This window comes from Channa argus, chromosome 20 (assembly GCF_033026475.1).
Source record: "Channa argus isolate prfri chromosome 20, Channa argus male v1.0, whole genome shotgun sequence".
In the NCBI taxonomy this organism is placed as follows: domain Eukaryota; kingdom Metazoa; phylum Chordata; class Actinopteri; order Anabantiformes; family Channidae; genus Channa; species Channa argus.
Window position 1 is genome coordinate 11,757,974 of NC_090216.1, and position 27,385 is coordinate 11,785,358.

Genomic DNA, 27,385 nt, shown 5'->3' on the forward strand with positions numbered 1-27,385 from the left:
GATGAGGCTTCTGTGTGGACAAACCCATAAATGTCACTGTCTCTCAAGCTACTCATGTGTGAACACCAACAGAGAGAATGTAAGTGGGAATTGTAGGTAGTGAAGACTAAGGTGCTAAGAGCTAGAGTCTACTTATCCCAGAGGCAAAGATGTAGTCACTGAAGAACTGTTGAGCTTGAGGTTCTGCTCATATTTATCTCCCTTTATTATATTTCAGTCTGAGAATTGTGCTGATGTCTGAAGCTTTCGTGTGGAAGCAATGTTTAGTGGCTATTTGTAAAATGTCCACTCCCTGTGGAAGCATCCTATTTTTCTATAAAAAGCATATTCTGATAATTCTTTTCTATTTCCCCATCACGGCATGAAGAAGAACAATCTTTTACTCCACGTGACATTTCCATGCCAACGGTGAAGTATGGAAGAGACTTAAGAGAGTGACTGCTGGTTGGCCCACCTAGGTCCTGCTCTTTTCCACTTTAGCACCATGTGTCCCAGCAAACTAATTGCCCTTAGTTCAACTCCATTAAACCCTTTCAAAACGGGCCAAAGCATTACAACCCAGGGGAACCTCTTACAGAAAACCCTGCACTCCCAGCACCCTGTTGTCAACCTCCTCCCTAAGGTAAGAAGGAGGATGGAAGTAAGGATGAATACTATTTTGTAATAATACTTGTTCTATTTGTTTGTGCAGATTTGTATGTGTGTGGGTAATTGCTGTTGGATATGTGCACTTTTGCGTGTGCAGAAACATAGCTAAAATTATTTGTAGATACAACATAATTGCTTGTTTTAGTGTCTTATTACATTTGTGCCTTGCGTTGTGTGTGTCCTCAGCCCAGGGCAACCAAAGTATTAAAGTAGACGACCCAGTGCTTTATGTCAGGAACCATTAGCACTGCATTCATTCTTCTGAGCTGGAGTCAACACTCCACTATAAACCAGGTCCCCCGGAGCAAAGAGAAAACCTAGTCCCTCTAATGACAAAAATAGACTAAATAAGGAAAAATAAGGCAATATTATGTATTTTTTTACATTAAATATTTTATACTATACACATAGTTGGTATTGTCATCTTTTTTACATTGCTCTGAAAATATTTTATCCATTCCCAACCAACCTGTGCTGTGTCCTCAGACTGCAAAACACCCCCCGACACCCTCAGCAGTTTAGTTAAAAGTGGTTGCATTAAGCGACAGCCCTGTGCTTGTAATGATGGCACATGTTCACACTGTGCTTAGCTCTCCAAAGGCCTGCTATTCTGAGGGCCGCAAACAGCAAAGACAGCAATGTCATCAACAACAGCAAGTGTCAACACCTCATGTTTGATGACAGGTTCATCCCTGTGGTCATCTTCTTAACTGTCAGGCCTCTTTCATCTGCAGCAAGAGGACAAAGTCATGGTGTCAGCCACATGGAGCCTTTGCCAAAACAAGCAATTTGGTTCTTGCTGGAGCATGAGGATTCCAAAGTCATTACATTCCTGTCTGTGGGAACTACTGGAAGAGCTTCTCATCAAAATGATCAGGCTCCCTAGGAATTCTTAATATGTTGCTTAATTATCCCATTATTATTGGTTGAAAGCATTACACCTATCAAATTAAAATAACACATAATGAACAACTACAATGGCTATGTAGGCCCTCAATTAAAAGGACGCATTTAACACCATACTCTCGCGCACACACACACACACCTTTCATATACAGTACATGCCTGCAGCAGAGAACAAATGACTACAGTCTGTGACCCCATGTAATCTACATAAAAGGCTAATTTTTGTATACTAGGTGCACTCAGTCACAGGACAGTGTACAAACACACAGACACACACACATTTTGACCTTGGCCCCGTGTTCAGTGGAGCTGCTCAAAAAGTGCCCACTTCAGCTCCTCAGCTACACGGTGTTGCAGTCCTGGTCAAAAAGCCAATGGCTTACAGTCTGGGGAGAGACATAGAACTCAAGAAAACCTATATTTTTACATCAAGGTCCTCAATGCACAATGTCTTTACTGCTCCTAGGCTAAATTCATTTAAAGAAGAGCATCAATGACCTCTGGCCAATATTTTAGTGGCTCACTGAGGGTCAATCATTGTATTAGAGCAGACTGTTACAAAGAGTGCGAGCTCTAAAATTCTGCAGAAAAACAAGCAAAACATCACAGTGAGGGGAAAAGTTAAACTGCTAGAACTGTGATGTCTGCAAGGAAGAAAAGAATCAGGTACTTATTAGAAACAAACAGAGCAACTATGGTGTAGGAAATGCTGAGGCTGAAATAAATGTACAAAAGCACTGATACTGTGTAGGCCACCTACTATGGATGGATACTGGGACACACACCGCATACTGAACTCTGCTGGAAGATCAAATAAGCCCAGTCTAGCCAGGTTCTCCCCGCCTCACTGCAAGACATTTGGCCTTAGTGTGACAGTCATTAGCACTGCCTTTCCAAGGTTGGCCTAGAGCCCAGTGCCTGAGGGTAAGGTGTGGTACTCTTCTTGCCGATTAGGAGCAAAGTGTTTCAGCTTTATTCTTTCAACAGAAAAACAAGCTCTGCCACAAAGCTGCATATCATTGTTGACAATCCTTATCATTGTTTAAACATGGCAAAAAAGGCTAACTTGGTGTCTGTACTGAATGAATCCTGCCATAAGACTGAGCTGAAATATAAAAGCAGTCAGCATTTCAGATATTACATAACACATGGACTGCCAGTCAGCATACACCAAGTGTCACAGTTTCCATGACAGTTCATCCTGTGCTTTCAAAAATTTGCAAACACAAGGTTTCTGAAAGCCTTTACTGTAAATACTAAGTACAAAATGAAATGCCTTGATCCCAGCATAGTTATTCTAAATTAAAAGACTCATAACTTATAATTATATTACACTTAGACTTCCTTTAGGGTGTAGGCACATGCAAGGTGCATCCGAGATTAATGCTGATTAATACTGAGGACATGCTTGGATGACACTCAGCTGTAACTTGGTGCTTGTACACATAACAGTTGGCACGTGTAGCTTGTACTAAAAGCCTTATACAGTAAACCTCAGGATAAATAACAAGTACTAAACTATCTGTATATGAATACAAGTATCATTTAGCCAAGTGGCTAAACAGTGGCTGGATGTGTTGAAGTGAGTTTGCCTCTGTGGGAGGTACTTTAATTAATATTTTATCCAATGTAAACAGTACAGTGTATACTTTACATGTCTCTAGAGAACTTCTGTTGAAAAAAACTTTTAAATTTAACAACTAAATTTGATAACTGCAGTACAACCAACAGCAAAAAATAGTTATACTTAAAAAAAAAGAAGATTGCAGTTTCAGAAAACCTTTGGTTGGATATTAGAGCAATTTTAGGATGTTTGCATAGAGTCAATTAATCTTAATAATTTACCAATCAGGTAAATCAATACCAAAAATAATGCAAATAATACATTCACTCATTTACATTTAGTTATCCCTATCAGTCTTATTACTGCCTTTACTTTATTTTGTAAAGCACTTAATCTACATATTACTGTAGAGCTTAACATTTTTTATTAATTGTTTAATATAGGGTTTGGTATTAAGAGTTATTTTTTTGAGGTAAAATAATCAGGGCAATGCACAAAAAATTAATTATTTGAATTGTGATGTAAATCCTGCTGGGAGAACCATGAAAAGTACCCATAATGCAGAATAGAGCTCTTTTCTTCCTATTTTCCAACAAAATAAGTAACATGCAGTAAAATAACATCACAGTCCATTTTTTGACCTGTTCATTCCACTTCTCTATTATGAAAAAAAAAAAAAAAACGAATACAAATATTAAAAATGAATTAATCATAATTATTCATGCAATAGCTAGTAATATTTTGTCCTATTTCTACTTTAATATTTCTGTCTTGTGATAATACTACATATCTCTTCATCTACAAAGCTAACTACCTAAGCTATCTACCCTAACCCTGACTAGAAGAACCAGTTTAATCTCATCTCATATTAAATATGCACCACTTGATCTTTTGATAATGCACTTGATTTGGTATTTGTTGCGAATTTCTCTTCTCACCCTTTTAAAAAAAGCTATTACCTGCCTTATTTGAAAACATCTTAGCAAAAATCAGTAATCTAGGATCACGATCAGGCTCTGTGAGGCTAGATAACTCAAAGTAGTATGTACTCAACTCACTATGCAAGATAGGCTCTAGATGTTGTCCCTGCTCAAATAAAGTGATTCACTCAAGTACTAAATATTTGCAGAGACAGTTTTATGTGAATTCAGAGAGAGAAGTGGTGATACCGTAGCGTATAAAATGTTGATGTAAAAAAAAACAACAACAATAAAAAAAAAAAACGCCTTCTTAATGTGTACTTGATAATAAACCTATTTAACAGCTGCACTCCTAGAAGTACAGACAGTGATTTTCATATCTATCAGCTACAAGGGAGTTACTCAGTGCGGTCAGAATGCTGACATTGCTGCTTGGGTTTTGTGTTTTGTATCTATTCCATGCAAAACATCTCTGGCAGACAGAATGATGGTGCCAGCTGAATGGTGATTGTTGTTTAACAGAGCAAAACTAGTTATTAAAAAATAAGACTATCAGGGGCCAAAAAAGAAATAAACTAATGAAAGTTTAAACATTCTGCTGCATTGCAACAGACCCAGAAAACCCCAGTGACAGGCTTTGGATCAGCACCTTCACACATTCTTAACGTACGGAGAATTTATTCTACCCCGACGGTAATAAATGCAGTCTGTCTTGCAGCAGTTTTACTTGCAGAAGTTTTGTTTATCACTTCAATGTGGGATTTTTACTTGTTTGCAAGATCAGAGCAATCTAATTACTTAAAAGTAATTTTGCCCATAGCAAGCATTTCTTGCTGCTTTTTGCAGGAACTGATGAGTCAGAAAGGAGGTTCCTACATTTTATCTGAGCCTTCCTGGCAGGTCATATGTCGTAACATGAATATGACTCAATAATTAAACCCGAACCATCTCCACAATTCATTTGTTACAACAAAAATTTTTCCTCTGAACCACGCAGTGCTACTTGTCAGAGACAAGTATCTTGAGTCTGACGTTAGCATTTGATAAAGAATTTCTGCTCTGATGAGCTGGTGACGTGACACAAGGGATTGGTGACAATGGAACATTAGTCACAGGGGAGAAACCAACAAGATAATTGGGCAAATTCTAATGAAGTGACATTGAGCTCTTTAATGAGATTAGGGACTTTGTGAAGTTGAATATGAATACAAATAGGTTTACAAAATGCTATGGTGCTAATTGTGGCACAGACTCCTACTGGAGCAAATTAGACAAAAGGGGCTACCAAATTCTCCAACAAGCAAAGCTGAGGATAAACTATAGCAATTCAAAAAAATCCCTTGAGGCAATTGAACATTACAAGGAGGTTGAGATGTTGGAGAAACAACTGTGGCATTGTGTAAATGTTATGTATCAAGTTAATTCCATACCTAAGAATATCTGTTTCTTATGTTTTTTTACAATTTAAAGTAAAAAAAAAATGTTGGTGCTGTTGCTTTATAAAAGTGGACACATCTTATGATCATGAGTAATAAGCTAAAGATACTAAAAATGCAAATACTAGTAAGGAAATAGGAAAAGAAAAGCAAAGAACAATAGCACCTTCTGACTTCTAACTGTGCCCTTACTGAATATTTTATGACCACTGCTCATTTTTGACGAATGAACCTGTCAGAGACAGAGACAGCTTCAGACATTTGAATCTTAAAACAGAGGAAACTGTCTGAATAGGTTTCAGCAGACATCAGTAGAATGGAGAAAAGCAAGAGAAAGCAGGAAGCTGGCAGGAAACTCTAGAATCAGGGAAGAAGAAGGGGAAAAGATTGCAGGGGCACGGTGCTGCGGGCACCCAAACCTGCTGGGCAGAAGCAGTGCTGATACAGCACTGCTTCTGCCCGAGGGGATCTTATGGAACAGGCAGCACAAATAACATAACACACATTTAACCCTTACCGGCAGGCCAGTAAAAAACACTTTCCATGAGGTTGCTCTAACACAGGGTCTTTTCCCTGACAACCATTACTAAACAGTGTCATGAGTAATCAGCAGGTTGTGTGGTATTCTTCCAGAGGTGCAGCTTGCCAGCACATGTTTCTTTGTGATTATGGAACTGCCAGGTTACCATGTGCGGCCTGATCTAGGGCCCAATGGAATTAGGTTGCTCAACATATGCTACAGATTCCCATGGCAACAAGAGTGGGGGAATCTGGAATCAAGTCCGTTGCTATTCCAATAGACTATTTCTTTCTGCATCAATACTCCGTTTTCTAAAGAAAGCCACATGAGACAAAGCTTGCATGCCAAATTTATTCTAGAGGCTTGGGTTCTGTCCTGACGTGGCGTTATCAGATAGACATTAGAATGGGAGGATGTGCTGAAATAATTCGGACATAAACAAGGTCACTGATCATGCTGGTCAAATCCAAGTGGACCCGTTTTAATCCAATTAAAGAGAGGAGAGCCAGTGAATGGACCGGCAATAAGAGCCATCATCCATTATGTGGGGACAGTGGAGACACTGGGATCGACTCAGGAGAGAGCAGACCCTGATTTTAATGGCTCAGAACTCCCAAGGCCATGTGCAATGTAACGTACTGGTAGTATGGGGAAAAGATAAAATGAAGTGCAGAGACACTGTTCCCTTAAAAATGCCAGCATTTGGATAAAACAGCACTGAGCCACTAATAATTAAAACAGACACAGCGAGATTCCAAAGTTCTGAAACACTGCAACACATACAACAACCCTTCTGTATGAGGAGTGGGGATTTTACAGTATACCAAGTGATCCTTCACAGTTAAGGTACTGACTTGGTGCACAAAAACAATTCCCAAAGTCAATGGGATGATGCTGGATGAAAACAAATTGAAATCACCCGAGGACAAACTGTTCATGCAGTTCTCAGGCTAAGAAAAACAAGAGAAAGAAAAGCTTTTATAGGACAGTATATTATAGAATAAATTGTATAAGAATGGCTGAAGTTAAGCTGGGCTCATAGTGTTCTGTTGTTTCTATATTTCATGCTCTGTCACAGCTCAGCAAAGCTTGCCTAACATTGTTAGACTCACACAGCGGTGTGTATATGTGCATAGACTGTGAGAGTGTTTGAGGGCATGTTCAATTGCTGCTGCACAGTGTTTCTAAAATATAGGCTACTGTTAAAACGTGTGTGTGTGTGTGTGTGTGTGTGTGTGTAAGTGTGCTCCTTTCTTTCCACAGCAGAAAACAATATATATATTTTTTTTACTGTATAGCTGTGCAAATCCAAATCTGCATGTGTGTTTATGGGCTTGAGCTGACTGAGGGTGCAGTCTGACTGGCAATGGAGGAAAAGTCTTGTTGCTGCAGAGCTGCACAAACCCATTGAATAGTGTGTTGCATTAGAAAAAAAAACACATTGACAGTATGATGCAAAACTACACTGACAGTATGAGCTACACTTTTCATTCATGCATGCTGCTATGGCTGAAAGAACCGTGCTTTAGCAGGGGCACAAACCAGCCTTGTCTATATCTTTAAAAATCATAAGAGAGTAAGCAATGGAAGCCATGACAGCCTTAACTCTTAAGCGTGGAGCAATTGCAAGGGAAGCATTGACAGCAGCAGGCAAGAATCAAGAAAGATGAAAGCCCAAGTGGAGACTGATGCTGAATAAATAATGACATCTATTGTAAGGAAATGTGATCGTGTGCTCTAAAAAAATCAATAACTAACAACCGGACCATGATGCCTTGAGTGACTCAGCAACAACTTCAATACATTACACGCAGTCAATATCCACTGCCTGTTCTCATTCCGGGAGACATGACCCAAAAAGCTGGAGGAAAACTAGAAACATTTCTAAAGGAGTTTCTGTAAGGGCGGCTGAGAAGATCATCTTCAATAAAGTCAGCCAAAACTGTTGGAAGAGCTGCACATTCAAACTGAGATTCTTACAAATAGCTGACAGGCCTTTGACTGTGAGGACACTGATTCAGAAAGAAATGACAGGAACAATTGATTAATGTGGCACAGTCTTTCTTGTAGATACAGTAACTGAATATAACTATTTCACACAATCAATCCAGAAAAACACACAGTCTATATGGATAGAATCTCCCTTCCAGAATTAGTTTGCCTTGCGACACACAACACTGTTTCAATTACCCAGTTGCTGTTGGCTCAATGAGACACTTGTTCTCGTAAAGCGAGTTTTCGCAATACAGTTTAACAATTCATATCGATTTAAGGCAGGAGCCTCTATTAACAGTAAAGTTTTCTGTGGGTGGACAACACATGTCAATGTGCCTGAAACAAAACACTAGACATTAGCGACGTGTACCAATGTGCACTGCAACAAGAAAGTACCTACTCATTTTTAATCATTTTCAAAATTAACCAAAATGAATCAAAGCTCATCTTGGTAGCAAAAAACATCTTCTCATTAACCATGGGCTGCTTTTCACTGAGCCCAGGGAGGTCAGGTCTGTCTGTCCAGGCAAATCACTCAGCACTAACTAGCACATAGTGTACAGCTGTGCTAGGAGGGACCAACAGGGTGGGACCTCTGCTTATAAATCCGGCTTAGAGAGATTTTGGGTGCATCACAGAAAAACATCAAAATGCAGGCTTTGATTAGATAAGCTTTGATGAAATAGTGGATTTGATCCATAGCTGTAAGACTAGTGAGTTTTCAGTTACTAAAAACTGTAAAAAAAAAAAAAAAAAAAAAAAGGTTTTCTAATGAAAAAAATAGTATCTCAAATGAACATCGCTTTTTTCCAACCTACACAAAACACATTTCTCCCAAATTCTAAAGCCAAGGACAACTACGGCAAATTATCCTATAAAATATTCCTTTGTGTATACACACTTACTGCTTTAAATGACAGAAATCCAGTGTAATACACTCGTGTAACCCTGCTGCACATTTTGCCTCTGACTAGGCTAGTGCTGTTCCAAATGGTACTTGAGTGAGAGATGCATTGGCCACAGCTGGCTGGACATTGTTGGTTCTTACCTGCGCTCTCGATGAGGAAGTGGGTGCTGCTGCTGACGTGTGATGAAGGTGGTTCCCCACACTGGGCTGCTGTGGCTGTTTCTGAGCCAGCCCACAGTGGGTGATGCTGGGTAGGGGGTGCTGCGGAAGCCATGGTCTGACTCCGTCTCTGCAGTGAGAGACGAGGCTGAACTCCCCATCGCCACGGCGATAGGCAATTAGTTTCTGAATGCGTTCGGATAGGTCAATCTGTAGGTTTTGATTTCCTTAGCGCACAAAACTTGACAATGAGTCCATGGCTGTGCTCAAAGAGAAGTTCAAAACAGAGTTCAAAGAACTCTGAGGTTGCTATAGTAAAAGCAAACAAAGAAAACACAGAAATTGGGAAATTACAGATGCGGGTACTTCATACTTTAGAGTAAGTTGCAGGTGCTGTACGTATGCAAATCAGTGCAAATTTCCCACAGTGCACGGAGGAAGAAGTTCTCAATACAAAAAAGAATTTGATGCATGGAGTGCTGCTGAATTCCAATTCTGCAGTGGGTCTCAGAGAGGAGAAAATACAATTTTCTAACAGAAAAGGCTTATAATTCTCACTCTTGTAGATTTAAATCTTGTAACACTCTGCACCATGTGTTCCTTAGTGCCACTCAATTCCTCCTGCATTCCCATTGATACATTTCCCCAGTCTGTACAGTCTCATCCCTGGTTCCTCTCCCTTTTGCACATTCTCACAATATCAGCAAAAGCGGGACAAAGTGTATCAGTCTGTTCAGTGACTTTCTGCATCTCAGCATCTATTCAGTACAGCTCTGGAAAATGTACAAGTCGGGAAGTGGAAAAAAATCCATTTGGGAAATCACAATAACATCATAGCTCATGAAAGAAAAATCTAATCCCGATCAATAGCTGCATGGATCTTGCCAGAATAAAAGTCATTCAAAATACATCCACATAACTTATTTACAATGTAGGTGCAGGAGGTAAAACAATGAGTTCTATTTCTGGGGAAGGGTGTTGGCAAAACTACAAGTATGCTAACATCCAAGTCTCATCTTTCAGACATTCACTCTGACGAACAGCTGCTGCAGAGGTTTACTGCAACATCGCAGCTGCATTTTCCCAGCTGGATAAAACGTAATGTCCGAAACTCTTGGGAAGAGCCTTTTCAAAGATTAAACTACTTCTGGTATATGTACAAAAAAAGAACCGCTTAAATGAACGTAACATGAAGAAAGCGTGGATACAGTGAGGTCTTTGAGGAAAGTATTTAAGAGGAGATTTTCTTTTAAATTCTTTAAACCGTTAAGACAAAGTTTATAGCCCATCTTCAAGTTCTGTGTAATATTCGGAAAAGAAAATACCAGAGCGGTTCAATTTCAAGTTGCGTAGCTCTGCCAGCTCAAGGACAAGGGGATGATCCTTGTTTCCGCTGTCTGACTGAGACACAACTTAATTTCTGTCTGATCCCACCGCTGAAGCCGGTCAGTGTAGTTCATCAACTTGCCAGCCCGTCATACAAGTCGGCACAGGCGAAACAATTACCATAAAATGTAAAGCTGTCAAGCAAAAGAAACCATATTTGCCAGACGTATACACAGCTGGTAAAACCCCCTGACTCTGCGGGCAGCTCAATTCCGTGGTGTATTTAATTTAGTATTAATTCATTATTATGGGACTAAAGTAGCGGTCACATGGGAAAAGGTCAATACTTTAGCTTTCAAGATTCGGTAAATGTTACATGATAATTAATCGCTGATAACACACAATTCATCTTATTTACAGCACTGCAAAGCATTACTTGTAGCTATGAAAGATGGTACAGACGCCAGGAAGAGTAATCGCGCAGGAGGCGTCAAACACGCTCAGGGAACGTGATAATAGTCGGGCAGGATCATCCAGGAAAGAGCACTACTTCACCATCTTCCGCCGGGTCCATTCCTCCCTCCGTTCATCTTATATTACCAGCGTTTGGGCTGCAGATGCTGAGCCTTGTTGCCTTATATTAGGAGACATCCTTGCTCCAGTCCCGTTGTCGCTCATAGAGTAAAACTACTCCATTCCAGAATGTCTGCATTTAATGGGTCCATTTGCCTCTGTTAAGGTCCCCTTATGTGTTCTTATTCTCCAGTTATATATATTTTCTGTACGGCTCTAATTCTTCCTCGCTGCCTGAGCGTAGTGTACGGGGATGCAATCTCCTCCTAACAGCGGATTACTGGAGTGTCAGCAGAGCGCAGGCGCACTGGCCTGACGAGCAGAGAGAAACTCGAAGGCTGCGTTCAAGAGATTTAAATAAGCCCCAGCAGAGTCCGAGCCACAGAGGTCTCACTCATTAATGTGAATATTAATCCCGAGTATTACCTAGTGATTGATGTCAGAAACAACCTGGGCAGCACCAGGCATGTTCATTCTGGGAAAATTCAGTTACAACAATAAAGGCAGTTTATATATCACATGTCACACGTAACCGTCTAATTGGAAGACATTAACTGCTTGTTTCTTGAGACAAATGCCTAAGGGCCCTAATGTCTTTTTATTTTTTATTTTTCGTTTGCCAGAGGAGGTAGAGAAGGATTACGTACAAGATAGCAGTGACTGCAGTACACATCATTGTGCAACTGTCCCTGCACATTACTGAGATAAGCCATCAAAGTTTACTCTCTCTTCTTTCTTCCACTTCGTATTACTTTGCTGACCTCATTTCTTACATCTTACTGTGGCTCTGAATTCAGAGTTCACCAGAAAAATGGCGGCTTTAACAGAACAGAGCGTGACACATATTTTTCCATTTATTTGTTTGTACATCCTTTGTTGCATATAAGCAGTGAGTTAAATATTAGTCCGGAATTACTAATACGGCTCAAGCAGACAGACTGTGCAACTAGTAATTTCTCTGGAACTCTGATTAGTTTCACAGTGGTTACATGGGTGTGTTCATTCACAGGTACAAGCACGACTCCTGTCTCCATTTAAAATGCACTGAGGCGGAAACAGGTTTGTCTGGTCAACAACAGTTTCACTGTAGTAAACAATATAATCTACCTACAGCATCGATGCCGATGTAGTTATAGGTTCTTCCCCAATACCATGGTACGAGGGTGGAACTGTAAAGACTATTAGTGAGAGCATCATACTGAAATTTTAACACAAAAAGCTCACTGGTATTTATCAAACACCACTCTAAAAGCAAGTGTATGCAAATAGACTGTAACAAATCATATAAGAGAGAACTCAGAAAACATACGACTACAAAGCAGGACATACTGAAAAGGCAGATATAACCTGAGGACGCACCTGTCCAAAGGCCACCTGTCCTTCTGCAAGTCAGCACCCAAGAGATACAGCAGCTGACACAGTAAGTGGCAGACAGCGAGAGACAGGAGGATGGGGGATTGGATTGCATTTCTGTTCCCCAGGGAAACAGAGGGGAAAGAAGGAAAGGGAGAATGAAGGCTGATTTCATGGTACATTGTAAGTTGTCATTTCTACACCAACCAGAATGTCTTGATGATCACTGTGTTTTTCCCCTCCTTACTAGTGAGTCGAAGAAGAACACAAATAACTCGACCCTCTACAAGTTCACTGTCAGCTAAAACCGGACCCACACCCTTAATACTATTTATTTTATTGTCTCATTTCTCAGATCAGCCACCCTTTTTGTCATTGTGTCTTTATAGTACCATTATTTTCTGACGCAAAGTTAAATACATGACATTTCCTTCTGACCTGCCCAGCGCTCCTGAGCAGGCAAGCAGATTTCCCACGTTGTTATGAAGAAAAAAAGAAAGAAAACTAACTCCCTGGCTCTGATATGTTACCACAGGCCTACTGTCGCATGAACAACATATATGGGGACAAACTGTAAGTGTCAGCAACATTAACACTAGCTATAACATGTAGTCAGACAAAAACTCCGAAGAATCCCATTGAGACAGTGAGAGCCGAGGACGCCGGGGTCCTTGTAAACAAAGACACTCTTATTCAGTCATTTGGTCGAAATAATCGACGCTGCCCGACGCTGCTTGGCGAATTCTGGTCACAAATTGGTTATTCTTACCTCAAGTCGGCAGAAGGGGAATTATTGCTGTTTTCCTGTCGCCTCTTCGTTAACTTTTCACAGCCATCGAGACGATAAGTTCTTCCCCAGGTTGTATTTCGGCCAGCGTAATCTTCCCAGGCTTTAGCTTCGGCTTTAGCTTCCTGTTACCAATGCATGAATTAGACATTTATGAAAAGAATATATAGGTGCTGTTTAGTTTCAAAGCGACAGGTATTAACGAAACTGCTCCGACCGCATACGTTTACCTCAAACAGTCAGAATAGGAAGGGGGAATCTCCAGGGAGCAAATAGAGAGCGTTCGTACGTCAACTGCGTAACATGGGTTATTTATTTCGTGTGGGCGCAAGTAAACTTACGCAAACGCAAACCAAGAATGCAAATCCCGAAAACTACATTTCCCAGGTTTAACACGAATTGGTTAACGACGATATCCGGGAACGAATGTTGTAACCATCGATTAAAACAGCAACAAAACAGTAAAAAAAACTAAACCGCCATGTTTTCTAAAATATATTAATATTTTAGTATGCAATATTGTCGTTTACCTTAGTTAATGCATACTATACAAATACACTTGTCATGTATACATTATATTTTTTGTTTCAAATCTCCGAGTAGGTTCCCATTCTACCTAGAGACAGTCCTAAAAAAGTAATAGTAGCACTATAGTGTCATCTGGTGGCTCTAATCTTAATCTACAAGGTTCAATAAGCGGGATCTTTCTAAACAATCAAGGACACTCAATCCATAAGCATGTCTGTGTTTGATACAAGCACCTAACCCATGACTGACAAAGTGCTAATAGGCTAGCTACAAATATGAACAGTAAAAAAAGGAGGTGCTTTGAAAACAACACAATTTTAAAATTACTGGGCTATGAAACTAAGAGGCAGCGTAAGGACTCTAAACACGGGTATGTATTTTATTTCTCTGATCCTGGTACAGCTGAGTTCTGAATCAGTTGGAACTGATTTGCACACTTTTAGGTTGAACAGGTCATTATAATAGTCCATTCTTTCTGCATTATTTTTCTCAATTAGCTCGATGATCATTAGCTCTTTGTAAATAAAAACAACAATGGTGATATAAGTGTATCAGAGAATGTTCTTAATCATATGGAAAGAGAAAGTACGATAACTAACACCCAACCAAAAACAACACATCATATCAACTAACTGCAATGAATGAATGAATAACTAAGTTAATGAATGAATGAATCGATCAGTGTGGCCATTCTAGAGCATTACCACTGCTACTTTTGCTGGTCTACATCTTTACTACCATAGGGTTGCTCTCCGTAGGTATTACATTCTCTGATCATCTGTTAAGTATATCAGCAAATAAATCATGATTTATTGTCATTGTCTGTGTGTCTGGTTTTGCAGAATGACACAAGGGGAATATAAATTAAACAACCAGCAACCAGTGGGAGGCCATATACTACCTTTGGCATTGTCGTGGACATAAATCATGTGTGACATAAATAACTGTGGCCTCTAAGATTTCTTGTCTTTGTACCAAACAGTGTGTTTATGGTGATATTGTTCTTTCTTAGATTTGGTAATACGATTATATAGCTGGCTTGAACATTTCTATATGGCCTATACATCTAAAGTTGGATTTGTGTGGAGTTATCTTCCCCCACAGGGACATATACTATTTCCAGTTTACCTAAAACGTTTGAGAGTTTTAACTTGTTCATTAAAACTATGACCTGAACTAAACATAATTGCCATTCCTACATAAAATATTATTAATATGACTGACTAATTTACCAATATTACTTACTAATTTCTCCAGGTCATGAGTGAAACTTACATCAAATTAGGATAGCATGTGAAACTTTCAGTAAGTCTGGATTATTTCTGTTAATACTGGTGTCACCCAGGTTGTTTGAACCAGCGAAGTTCAAAGGATTAGGCCAAAAAGGGCCGGTACACTTCAATAACAAGAGGAGTTCTAAAAACAATTAATGTTTTATGAAGCCAATTTCTCTGTGTTTAGTCAGTCAACGAATTCAAAATGGACTGTTTCCATTGTTCTAACATTAGGAAATAAAATGAAGAAATGGGCTGTTAGTGATTCAAGGAAATTTGATGTAACTATAGTAGTTCGCAACTTAATACTATAATTGTAGTTGAAGAAAATACACCCTTCATGAGTAAAGAGTCACAAACTATAAATCACTTGGATTACAGTGATTTATCTTCAGGGATGAGTGAGGCGGAGCAAAGCATCCTTTTAAGCAGACAGGAGAGTTGAGAATGAGTCTGGGCGGAGAAAGTTACCGCTGGAAGTTGCTTCTCACTTGTGTGCGGCTGGTGCTGGCAGTGTCTGGAATAGCTTAAATCAATGCTTAGAAAATGTCAATTTCGCTGTAGCAAACTTCCTCATTAGAGGACAGCGACAAAAGTTACGACGTTACTTGACGGCAGCTAACGCGAAAGAGCCCGGGAATACCGTTATCTGTAAAGAAAAGGAAGATTTGTTCGTTAGAAGGTACGTTAATGGACGCATCTTTTGTACACTTCGGTTTTGTCCACTTGTCCCTTGCTAGAGCTAGAGAGAATCACTCCACTCGTGGCTCGTCTTCATTGTGTTTTTGGGATACTTTCTCAGAAAGCACATAAAATTGCTATCTAGCACACTTCGGTCAACTTTGGACGGTGTATTGTTTTCATTGGCTACTGTCGGTGCGTACACACTGTTGTCATGACAATGCTAGGGAAACCCAGCGCGAGGCACGTTGGTTGACACAATAGAGACCAGCAGTGCTAAACTTTGCTTTAGGATTTTAGCCCCCCTGAACAAACACGGCCCTTAAAGTTTACAGAAAGTCTAAAATAAAACCACACGACGTGTTTTGGTCTTATTTTTTTTAACTTGTATACATGGAAATATTTTCAAAAGGCAGGCAGCTTGAATATTTTCAATCATGGTTATTCTCTGTCAGTGGGAAGAACAAGACTTTGGGAGGTAAGGTGGGCGGATATGTGACATAATGTTGGGATAAGGTGTGTCCTGTGTTTATATGAGAAAAACTGTGACCATGCTAGGGCAGGAAAAGGATGCTTTTAGTCTGATCTTTGCTGTTTTATGGCCAACACGTGGAAGTTGCTGGCTTCCACAATAGAGAGTGAGCAACACAATTGTCTTAAGGGAAAAGGAAAAAGGTGTGTGTGTGTGTGTGTGTGAGTGGGCGAGTGGGGGCAGTGGTTACAGCAGGACAAAAAATATGTGTCATATGTCGTACAAGTCCTGTGTGGGCATGTGAATAGATGGTAGGAAGTTGAGGGTCAGGGTCACTTTATATAGTCATGGATGCTTGCTGACAGGGGTGGACACGGGGGTAATGCCTTGGGTTGACTGTGTTTTTGTCACGGATACAGATGTTACCACACGTACAGCACACTGTCCTGAGTGTGGCTGTTGACAAGCAGAAAATGCTCTCCGCTCTGGTGACTCATGCTTATTCTTGTTTACAACTTTGCAACATGGAAGGTTTTCACACCTCCAGGTGTTAAAAGGTGACGATGGACCAGTGCCAAACTTATTATTAAGCGCAATCCCAGTAAAATATCCTAATAACAGCATTGTTTGTTGTAACTAATAAAACCAAGGTGAGACAAGGTGGCCAAGACAGTAGAGGGACCAAACCACATCACACGAAAGTCAGTAAACTTCCTATTTACTTGTAGATTAATACATCAATTGGTCACTAAACAAATTATGGAATGTGCCACATTATATGTTGGACAATCATCAATATATTTTGTTACTGAAAACCCAATTTCAGCCTCTAGGAAGTTAGTTTTTTACCATGAATGTGAACTGTCTGTTTCATAGAATTGTTATAAACTAGGTAAATTAAGAACATGTATAACAGAGTGCATGAAATCCTGAAATGGAGTAAGTGAGAATACAATATATTTCTAAAAGTAATTGTTTTCAATCAGAGAAAACAAAGTAATGAATTAATACTTAAAGTAAATCCACAATACAACAGTTGCTAAACATTTTAATCACAAACTGCTTTTAGTCATTTAAATTATGTGTTAAAAGATAATGTATGGGAACACATAGCTGCATTGATTATTTGTGCTGGCAAGCATCTGTGTCACCCCTCCCGCTTTCCTTGTGTGTTGGGGCATGCAGCCTAGTCTGGCTTGCACCCGCAGGGCCTGGAAGCACACTGACAAAGGCATATAAACATACACACACTCATTCACACACTAATGCACATGAGGCAATGTGAACAAAGCTACATCAAAGATACATCTGTTTTTTATGCATGTTTAATGGGACAGACAGGCAGTGGCTGGCCACTGCTCCAAGTTACAGCACAGATTAGTAAGCATGACTAGGTGGAAGCAAAGACTTGTATGTGGAGGGAGGAAAAGTATGTAGATACAGTGTAGCACATAGTGCACTGGAAGATAAATTAAACACAAAGAAGGTGCTTCTTGTCTGTTTTTCCATATGTCTGTTTTAAATGACAAATAACATTTCAGCTAGGGAGTAGCACAGAAACCATCTTTATAAAAAGTATAATTTGACTCAAAATGTACATATTTTCTTAGTGAATGGAGACTAAGGTAGAACTGTACCATATGATAAAGCTGAGACACTGAGACAAGTTAATAAGTCTTTTCTCCGCTCTGCAATTGTCTTTCGTTCCTGCTGTTTGATGTATTGTTGGCCTTTTTAGCTGAGCAGCTGTTACTGTACAAGTCTTTTTGTGTGGCTGTTAGTCTGTTGGCCAGACCCTTTCATTCCGGGACACAGTTACAAAAATGGTCTTTGGTGTTTTCCCAGAAATCGATTACAAAGGGCATTTAGAAAACGATTAAATTAATTTCTCGATTCATATTTTTGTCTATTTTCTGTAGCCCTAAATTACCTTTCCAGTTCTGTCTGGCTTATATTAACATATTGAACATTTATACAAAAAGCAAAGGTGAGCAGTCTTCTAAAGTTAATTTAAGTTTGCAATTCTTTACCTTACTACTGTAACTGCCAACATCCACTGTCTTTGGCTCTTGCCAGGATTCTTCTATCAAATCAATAAAAGCTAGAATAGCCTGCTTTTCATTTGTGACTGGAGCAGATGTTGGCACAGAAAGATATACGCATCCCAAATTTAACTGAAGATCACCTTCCAAAACATTCAGCACTTTGGATCAAAGGAATGCACTGCTGGTTCAACTTGACGACGTGTTTCCTTTTTTTTGCCAGATGTTCTGCTTAATTAACATGCAGGCTTCGAGCGGAAGAGGTGTCCCCACCTATGTATACGGGGGTTTATCCAGGTGCCACAGAGCTGCACAATCAACTCACATTAACATCAATAATATAAATTACAATTATGTTTCATTGAGTAAGAAACAGGTCAGTGTTATTGGTGTACAGAAGAGTTGTGTGCAGTGATTAAGAGAATCAAACGCTGAATGTGTTCTTAATTGGAAAGTAACTTTCATTTGAAGGAATGGGATACTAGTAAGAAATTGTGAACAAATACAGGGACATCAGAGAAAGCAGAGAAACCATTGTTTTCTGTTTTCATCATAAATCACACAGTTTGAGGACAACTTTGAAACTCAACACCTTAAGATCTGGGAGGCTTCGGGAGGCCCCTAAAGAGACAGAGAGATGACAAATATAGCAGATGGACTAAATGCAAGACCATGTTTTTAGTAAATGTACTTTGTATGTTCCCTCAAACCTCAAAGAATACACTAAATACCCGCAAGCTAACATATGTGTATTTTCCTAGATAAAACCAGGAGTCACACTGCAAGGAATACCATCCCATGGAATGGAGCAACTCTTAGAGTAAGAGAAATTATGTCTTTTTTTTGTCTTGTTTGACAGCTGGTTTTTACAGTTTGTTAACTTACATTATTGTGTTTACTAAATGAACTTCCTCGGTCTCTATTTTGGGGCTTCCTGGTACTGTTGTTACCTACGCTTCAGCAGTGTGCATGGAATTGGGACTAGAGAATTGTTTGAATCATTTCAGCCTTCCTGCACACTAGTTTTAGCTGCGTATATCTCAACCCAGGGCCATTTGTTTCGCAAAAGCCATTGTGAAATTACAACTTTTAAAACACTCTAATTTAACATGGCTTTAAGATGGAAATAAGTGTTTGCATGAGCTAAGTTAGGGACATTGTAAAGGGAGCATAAAGATCCTGCTGAGCATCAGTCTGTTTGAAAACACACTGTTCCTTATGGACAACTCTTTTGGCTGTTGGTGAAATCTAAACAGATGCTCTGCGTGAGCAGCCTGTCTCTCAATGTTTTAGCAGGACAGGTTGATGACTTGCTTGAAGGTTTATAGTCCAACATGTCTGGGCGTTCTAAAAGCCTGTCATTTTCTATTTTTAGCAGAACAAGATGTATCATCAGTATGCAAAAGGTTGCAGTTTGATATGATGAAGGGAGCCTCTGGGATGTAGGGGTTAGACAAAAGCACAGAGAAGCAATGAGCATAGGGAACACATAAAACCCCACATATGGTATAATTATGAATATACTTTGGTATCAATTGCACACATAAATCAGTGGAGACACACATTTATACATAAATCCTGTAGCACTCAAATGCAAAAATTCCTATGTTCTGCCTTTTAGTAAAATAGTAAAAGGATAAAAAAGCAATGATGCCACATAGGCACATTAACTATGCCGTCTGTATGAAGACAGCCTCATGCTGCTGGGCGGTGGGGAACTCATTTATGTAACCCTACATATCTTCAGTCCTTCTTTATGAGGGAACTTTTTTGCTCAACACTGCTAAACTGGCTCTGTTGCATCTTTTCAACAAAATCTGGAGATAGCAGAGACACAACTGGCATGGTATTTCTGGGGTGTGTGCCCATACAGTAAGTACTAGGTTTGGGGGTTGTATGTGACTGTAGATTCAGGTATGTGTGTGAATCACACACTATTTGTTATTTCATCCTACTTTTCTCTCACCAGCATAAGGAAATCCGGCATGTATAATTTACACCTGTGTGTAGAAAGGGATGCGTGACTACATGCTTTTCCTTCTACTTGCTACACCCCAACCTGTCAAGTAAAATCATTTATTTACAGTCCATCAGTGCCTGACCCAATCATGGCTCATATTGACTATGACACATCAGGGATTGGTAAATCAGCCTCCTTATTATCCAAACCCACTGACCTATGGCTGCATTTTGACAAACACTGGAATGACAGTGGGGTTCCAGACTTGCGCAACTCCTATTTCCTCACCAGCCTGTGACTCACTGGTGAGTCATTGCAACAGCAGCAGGGGCTATGAACGCACCCCCATGCAAGTGCAACACACACACACATACACATCTTGCTTGTGCTAAGAAACATGTTCATGAGTGCACAGACAAGCACACACCTTCTCAGTTGCTAGACAAACTCTTTTAGAGTCACTGTGCGTCTGTGTGTGTCAAAAAGCTAAAAAGGTGAATCATCCCAAATCTTTTTTATATAAAGACCAAAAAGCTGAGTGAGTAATAGTTTGAAACTTAGTGCATTTCAGATACTGTTCTGTTGAATTACTTATGAAAGATATGGCTAAGCATATTGATATGTGCAGGTGTGACATTTGTGCCACTAGAGGGCGACACAGTCATTTATTTTCAACACGATAGTGGTGACTTAACAGATTGATGGCAAATTGTTCATGTGAATTTCACTTTGTTGCATAGCAGCATCATATTTGACATGTAATGTAAATTGATATTTTGTAAAAATTGAATGATGTTTCGTATTCATAAATTAACTCAAGTTGTAGCATCCATGTGATTCCAAACAGGTTCCATCTTTCAAACATTTGGGAGAGTGGGCGATAATGGCATATTATTGTAATGGAATACATCTTTCCACATTAAAATTTCCCATTTGGCCCATTTGCTAATGTGGATATTTATGCTAACAAGAAAATTTGAAGTGCTGTTTCTGAAGAAAGTATGGCTCAGTATTGGATTGTACTGTTTGTTATCCCATGACACAACCTGTCATGGCTTAAACACAGGTGTTATAAAGACTTCGTAGAAGTGGACCCCTGCATCACAGTTTAATTATATTGACAATAAATATCATACTGAGAGCTATAATCAGAAATGAATTTATCCTAATTATGATGGTATGGTAGAAGGAATTGCTACTTAATTAGTTGTGGAATATCATACCACTGATTCATAAAGCCATTTACATTCCAGAGAGTGGTTGTCCTGTTTTTGATTCTTTTCTACAGATGCAAATATTGATAAAAAGTGTGTTACACTTGTGTAAAAAGTCAACAAAAACACCATGAACATGCATAACTTTGACAATGACTGATGTTGTTAATATTTTTATAAAACAAACCAAAAATTAAATTAATAAATTTTCACATTCGAAAAGTGGAACTATTGGCACGTTTGCTTAAAATTACTTAAACGATAAATCACCTGTCAGGATTGTTTATCCATTTTGACAAGTGTTGAATAATTTTCTGTCCACTTAATATACCACTGTATTATTTTGCCAGTAAAATCATCTCCAAATACTCATTCAATGCCAGATGTTATTAAAAAATTGCTATAGATACAGTCACAATTTCCTAGTTTGCTGCATAAATTGATCATGAAATACTACGTATATGATATTTACCAAAGTAACAAATATCAATAAATATCAACATTTCTAAGCTGATAAACCACAAACAGTCATGATCTTCTTTGTCTTTATGGAGCACACTCATTAACTATACAAAGTGATGCTGGAAAAAGTAATGGCAACAGTATTTTATTAACTGGTTGAAATACCATCAATAATCTCATAAGGGGTATTATAGATCCAACTGATCAACTGATGGTTGCATGTAACCGCACTGTGCACTAGTGCATGTGCCATGCTGCCTTCAGATGGAGAAATGTTTCATATAGTGTAATGCAGCTGTGAACAAAAAAAATCTTATATTGGATAAGACTACTGAGTTCTCAGTGCAGTCACACCGAGAGGTGGCGTTCCACAGCTTTTTATCATCTCCTGTCTGCATGGTTGACAGAAGGGGAGGTAAGTAAAGTGAATTTTGAGGTTAGCCAACATTTGGTGCATTGTGCAGATAAGCACATATTGTTGGATCAACTTTGACATAGCAGATCCCCATTTAAATCCACATTTTACAATAATGCCACTAGGCTATATGTATAAAAAAAGAAAAAAAAACATTAGTCTGGAGGTTTTCACTTTTGCTGCACTTGTCCTAATGTCCAAATGTCCTACTATGGTGAAGTGTAAAAAATGTAGAGGTCCTGGTACTGGTGCATACTAGACCAATAAGGTTAAGGCCTTAATCTGAACCAACTTTAACAAGATAAGTTAACTGGAGTCCACCACTGACAGTGGTTGATAAAATACTCAAAAAATTTACTTAAGTAAAAGTACAAATACACAAACAAAAATGTACTCTAGTAGAATAAATTATCTACTGACATTACAGAAGGAAAGTGAGCACTGGCCATGTTGGCTCTTCTTCTGTGGTAAAGATCCTGCTGAGCATCACTGTGTGACAGGATGCTGTCAGCCTTGCTATCAGGTGAACCATCTTATTGTTTATAATTCTTGGCTGAACGAAACATGCTGCAGCCTGGATGAAAGAGTTTGAGCTTTTGGTGGGTGGTGAAAGTGACTGCTATAAAGGGAAGGGAGGTGCTGGATTTATAACACAAAATGAGATCATCACTGCAAAATGGTGGGGGCAGTAATTGTTTTATCTTGATTATTTTTTTTTCATAAGTGTTAGAGGCCATAATTGTAAGGTGAATTAAATTTTAATAATTCAATTTTGTGAAAAAAAATATATTTTTAAAAATACAGGTGAAGGGGGTCTGAAATGCACCACACAGACAACAATCAGTGCATTTTGGTATTATCAGGGGGGTAAACACCCTGCACAGAGCTGCTTTCTGATGAAACACAGATGACCTACATGTAGCAAGCAACTTCAGACTCACAGCTTTTGATAAAAGAAGATGCTGTGTGTTTCTTTATTGTAAACCACATTCACAAAGGGAAATGATCTCTGTAATCTCTTTTCCATCTCATTGCAAATCAACAGCTCTTGATTGTAGATTTTAGATCTCTTTATTGGGAGGCATGGTAAACATCAGCTGATGCTGCTTGCAATAGTACACTGACACAGTAAGTGTTTTTATATTTCAAGGTACCTCTAAACCACCGCTACATTCTCATTTCACTGATAGGACTCCAGGTTTGCTAACACCTGACTCCAGTTGAGGATTAGTGATATCAGAAGTGTAGTGCTGCAAATGCTTTTTCACCATCACTTTATGTTTCATCATTTAGTCCTTTTAAAGAGAAATACTCCATTCAAAATACAAATGTTTATTAGTGTGTTAGGTAAAGACATAAAAAGTCATGAGTGTCTGTGTTTTAGCCGCTTAGAAACATTGTGTTTGCTTATATTTGTGACTTTGGTGATGATTTCATGACCAATTTACGCAGAGAATTTGTGATAGACAAGCATTTGCATTCAGACATTCTGTACAGTATGTGGGCTATAGGCTCCTTTTATAATATATTTTAAGCTAACGAAGAAGATGGACACTTACCAGAAGAATTAAAAAATGTTTAATAGTTCCATGGTTTTTATGGTGTTGCAGTACTGAGCGGTGTCATTGGAATCCACAGTAAATGTAATCCAATATCAATATTTAACAGTAAAAGTGTCAGATTTTCATTCTCTCAAAGACTTGATTTCATGTAACATTTGAAGCCGTTGTGTTATCATGGCTGGTGGCATTCTTCATTGGATATTGTGGTTGCAGTCACATTTTCAACCCTTGAATCCTATGTACTGTCTAGAAAACAATATAAAACCTCTTATTGCAACCTAATCTTGACTTTTAATATGGTTTTCTTGGGCAGCAAAGAAAGGAAATTGGCAATCTTTTATCAGCTCATTAATTTCCCTCTCTTTTTCTAGGGATGGCATTACTCTGAGGTTAAGCTTACTGAAGTCTGATCTACGTACAGTACATACATATACCTTTATATCAATGTTTTTTCTCTATTTACCACACTGGAACCAAACAACAAATGTTACATCACTCCACACCTTTCTTCTGGTCCTAAAAAATACAGAGGCACAGTCTGAGATAAAGACATGTCACTCACAAACTAGCTGCTGTCTAAGAGAACACTGATTTCTTGGTAGGCTACAGATTTAAGTTTTGTCTCATCCAATGGCAGCAACGTCTGACCGGCTGGCTTGTTTTTGCTATGATTGGCAAAACCTGTTAATTTGTTGGATCCATGTCACAACTGAATCCTTGATGTGCCTGTTTATGTTGCACTCACTACGATGCATTCATACTGAGTGGAAGTCTGCTGCTTGTATTTGGGTTGAGAAGACAGTTTATTGCTGCCTCAAAGCGAATAGCTGTGTGTTTGTCTGCTCCCACCTCTGTGTTTGTGCGTGGCAGTGTCTAATTCTCCAAGACTGTGAGAACAGCATAGCTGGAAGGTCTCATGTCTCTGTCTGCAGATATACATGATCTCAGCACACTGTCAAACCCTTTTACAAATACTCACATTTGTGCATGTTTCTAGACTAACACAGCGTTTATCCTTGGCATTATGGTTTCCTGTTTGCTCTTTGTTGTTATTTTATTGGTGTGTATCTAGTTAGTGGCAGATGAAGCTATGGCGTACTTACAGAACACACATTTGCTGACCACCACCACATGGACACTACTTGCATGCACACACAAATACATACAACAGCAGCAGCCTAATCACTCTCCAGACAATGATGACAGTGAGGAATGAGATATCAAATATGAAGGAACTATCACAAAATGAATCATGGAGGGTGGTAAGCTGGACATCAGAGATGAGCAAAAACAAAAGCTGTGGTTAACTTCCATCAATACACTGTGTGTGTGTGTGTGTGTCTTTGTGTTTGTGTAAAGAAATCACTGGGGTGAGTGAAAGTAGAACCATCTCAAGTGGTGTTTATGAAAGAGACAAACAAGACAGTAGTGAATATATTTAGTGGCTGTGTGAGAGTCAGTCACTTGAAAGAGAAAGATATGGTGTTTTTTGCAAAGGAGCAGTTGCCCTCTAGTGGTAGCGTTTCTGTCTCAACAATGTATTACGTTTTCTATAAGGTGTTTCATAAAAAAATATGTCAGGATACATTGCAGTTGTAATATGAATTGACTGTGTAGTTATGGACTGTTGAAGATGCACATACATCTACCTTGTGATGTATTATTTATTAACATGATTTTCATCAACATCACAAGTTAATTTTATTTTCACTGTAAAATGGATACAATTCTGTGGCTACGTAGGGGTTTGAAAACTTAAGTAAATCTAGAGCATGTGAACTTAAGATGACAAAACCCCAACAGTGCTCTTGCATTTAGAGACACGTAACTGAAAGAATTAATTAGCTCTTTATCACTGGGGGGATAAGCTGTAAAACCACTCCTGAGAAAAAGAACTAACAAGAGAAAACATGGGCAGAAACAAAATTGGATTCTTGGCATTGTTTAGAATATCCAACCCCTTAAGTTTATAATGTGCAGAATGAATTTGTAAATGAACATTTCTGCAAATGTGTTTACACTTTGTTAATAACATTTAAATAAGCATTTTTAAATGCAGAGCTTTTGTTTATTTGTTTCCCAAGGTTCCAAAAGCTTCACTTCCCAGTTCATCTTACCTTTACTTTAATTAGACTTTATGGTTTTAAGGGAAACATTTTAACTTGCATCCTGGAAATGATGTTGCATCAGCAGTTTTAGATGTTGAGAGGAAGAGAGGGAAGGAGTCATCTGGGCCCAAGTCCCCTAGGAAGAGCTTTTCCATTATATGCTCTGAAGAGAAAATAATTTAGAGCAATTTGGCATTCCACAGTGGTGTGTATATTTATACGTTTACATTTATTCATTTAGCAGACGCTTTTATCCAAAGCAACTTACAAGTGAGGCACAAGGCAAGAAAAAAGTGAAGCAAAAGTCGAGAAGAAAACATTGAAGCAAAAAAGAAAAGTGTTTACATTTCATGAGATGCAAGTGCAGTATATACAGTATTCACTGTGTTTGGGACTATATTTATAGAAAGGGGTTCATTTAGTCCTTTTAAAGAGAAATACTCCATTCAAAATACAAATCAAGCACACATTACATGGATTTCACTTCTCTTTACAAAAAATGTATACAGATAAAATCACTAAACTAAAGACTATTGAAAATACACAAAATACCACACATACAGTTGAGACAACAATCTAAAAATATGTACAATGCAGTACCCCAGGTGTACTGCTCAGGAGTTGAATATTGAACCATTTACATTTAAAACAAAATGTGTTTTTTTGTTTGTATCTCCTCCTTAGGGAAATTTCCCCAAAGAGCAATTGAGAATCACAGATGTACAGTATCATCAGAGATATGCTCACTCATCTGCAGGTAACAGTTGGTAAAAGGACATATCAGACAAGCAGCCTGATCTTTTCTAGGTTTTGGATCATTTGAAGAGTTTGGCTTATTGATCGGGCTCTTCCATCTCGCACCATCTCAATCAAAATTCTCTTCATTCCCGCTCTGCATGTACAGTACAGATCTAGGAAACCAGTAGGGCTTAGTGCAGGGATAGTTGGAAACAAGCATGTCTATTGGTCTTGAGGGTTAAGGGTGGCATCCCCATTCTGACTCAGTACTGATTCAAGCAAACAAGACTTAACATTGTCTCAGTAAAATGCAGTTGTTGTCACACTAATGCTCTCTTAGCTGTCTTTAAGAGTAATTCCACCTGTCTAAATGTACATACAGTGTGTATACAAACTTAAATGACACAGAGATTTTGTGTCCCTGAAGTTTCTCCTCTTCAAATACATAATATGTCAGTAGGGGATATGAATCATGCAGGGCACAGCTGTTGTTTGTTCCTCTCTGATTTCATCCCTTAAGCTGAATATAGAACGTAATAGACACACACATGGAGACATGTCACTAATTCTCCAAAGAAAGGTGATAATTCTACTACGTGTCTATTATTGAGGTCAAAGTGGGTAGAGAATTCATACTTGAGTGCATTATAAAAAGAGGTGGTTCTAATGTTTTGGCCAAAACATTAGAACCATCTCTTCTCATAATGAACTCTAGTACGAGCAGCTTATGTTAAACAGAGAAGAAGTTTGGTCTTCTGTTTACCATCAGTAATGCTCTTATGAGCATGAGTGAAAACAAATCTATATCAGTTTTTGATTTCTTATTTTCTCATGT

General features: G+C 38.8%; 2 protein-coding genes across 6 annotated transcripts in view; one reads left to right on the forward strand and one right to left on the reverse strand.

Annotated features, from left to right (window-relative positions):
* Nucleotides 1-13,345, reverse strand: part of capn15 (calpain 15) — a 34,630-nt gene extending 21,285 nt beyond the window's left edge. Inside the window, exons 1-2 of one of the 4 annotated variants that reach the window (XM_067488010.1) lie at nt 13,077-13,345; nt 9,038-9,364 (exon numbers count right to left, since the gene is read on the reverse strand). In XM_067488010.1, coding sequence (XP_067344111.1) covers nt 9,038-9,216 — 179 coding nt within the window. In that variant the 5' untranslated portion in view covers nt 9,217-9,364; nt 13,077-13,345. Of the gene's footprint in view, nt 1-1,315; nt 1,366-9,037; nt 9,365-12,313; nt 12,425-13,076 lie in introns of those variants that run through there. The other 3 variants (XM_067488013.1, XM_067488012.1, XM_067488011.1) reach the window with 3 other exon arrangements.
* A 2,013-nt stretch (nt 13,346-15,358) lies between these two features.
* ankfn1b (ankyrin repeat and fibronectin type III domain containing 1b) overlaps nt 15,359-27,385 on the forward strand; it is a 125,919-nt gene continuing 113,892 nt past the window's right edge. The window contains exons 1-2 of one of the 2 annotated variants that reach the window (XM_067488568.1): nt 15,359-15,578; nt 18,853-18,911. In XM_067488568.1, coding sequence (XP_067344669.1) covers nt 18,895-18,911 — 17 coding nt within the window. In that variant the 5' untranslated portion in view covers nt 15,359-15,578; nt 18,853-18,894. The remainder of the gene's footprint in view (nt 15,579-18,852; nt 18,912-27,385) is intronic. The other variant, XM_067488569.1, reaches the window with a different exon arrangement.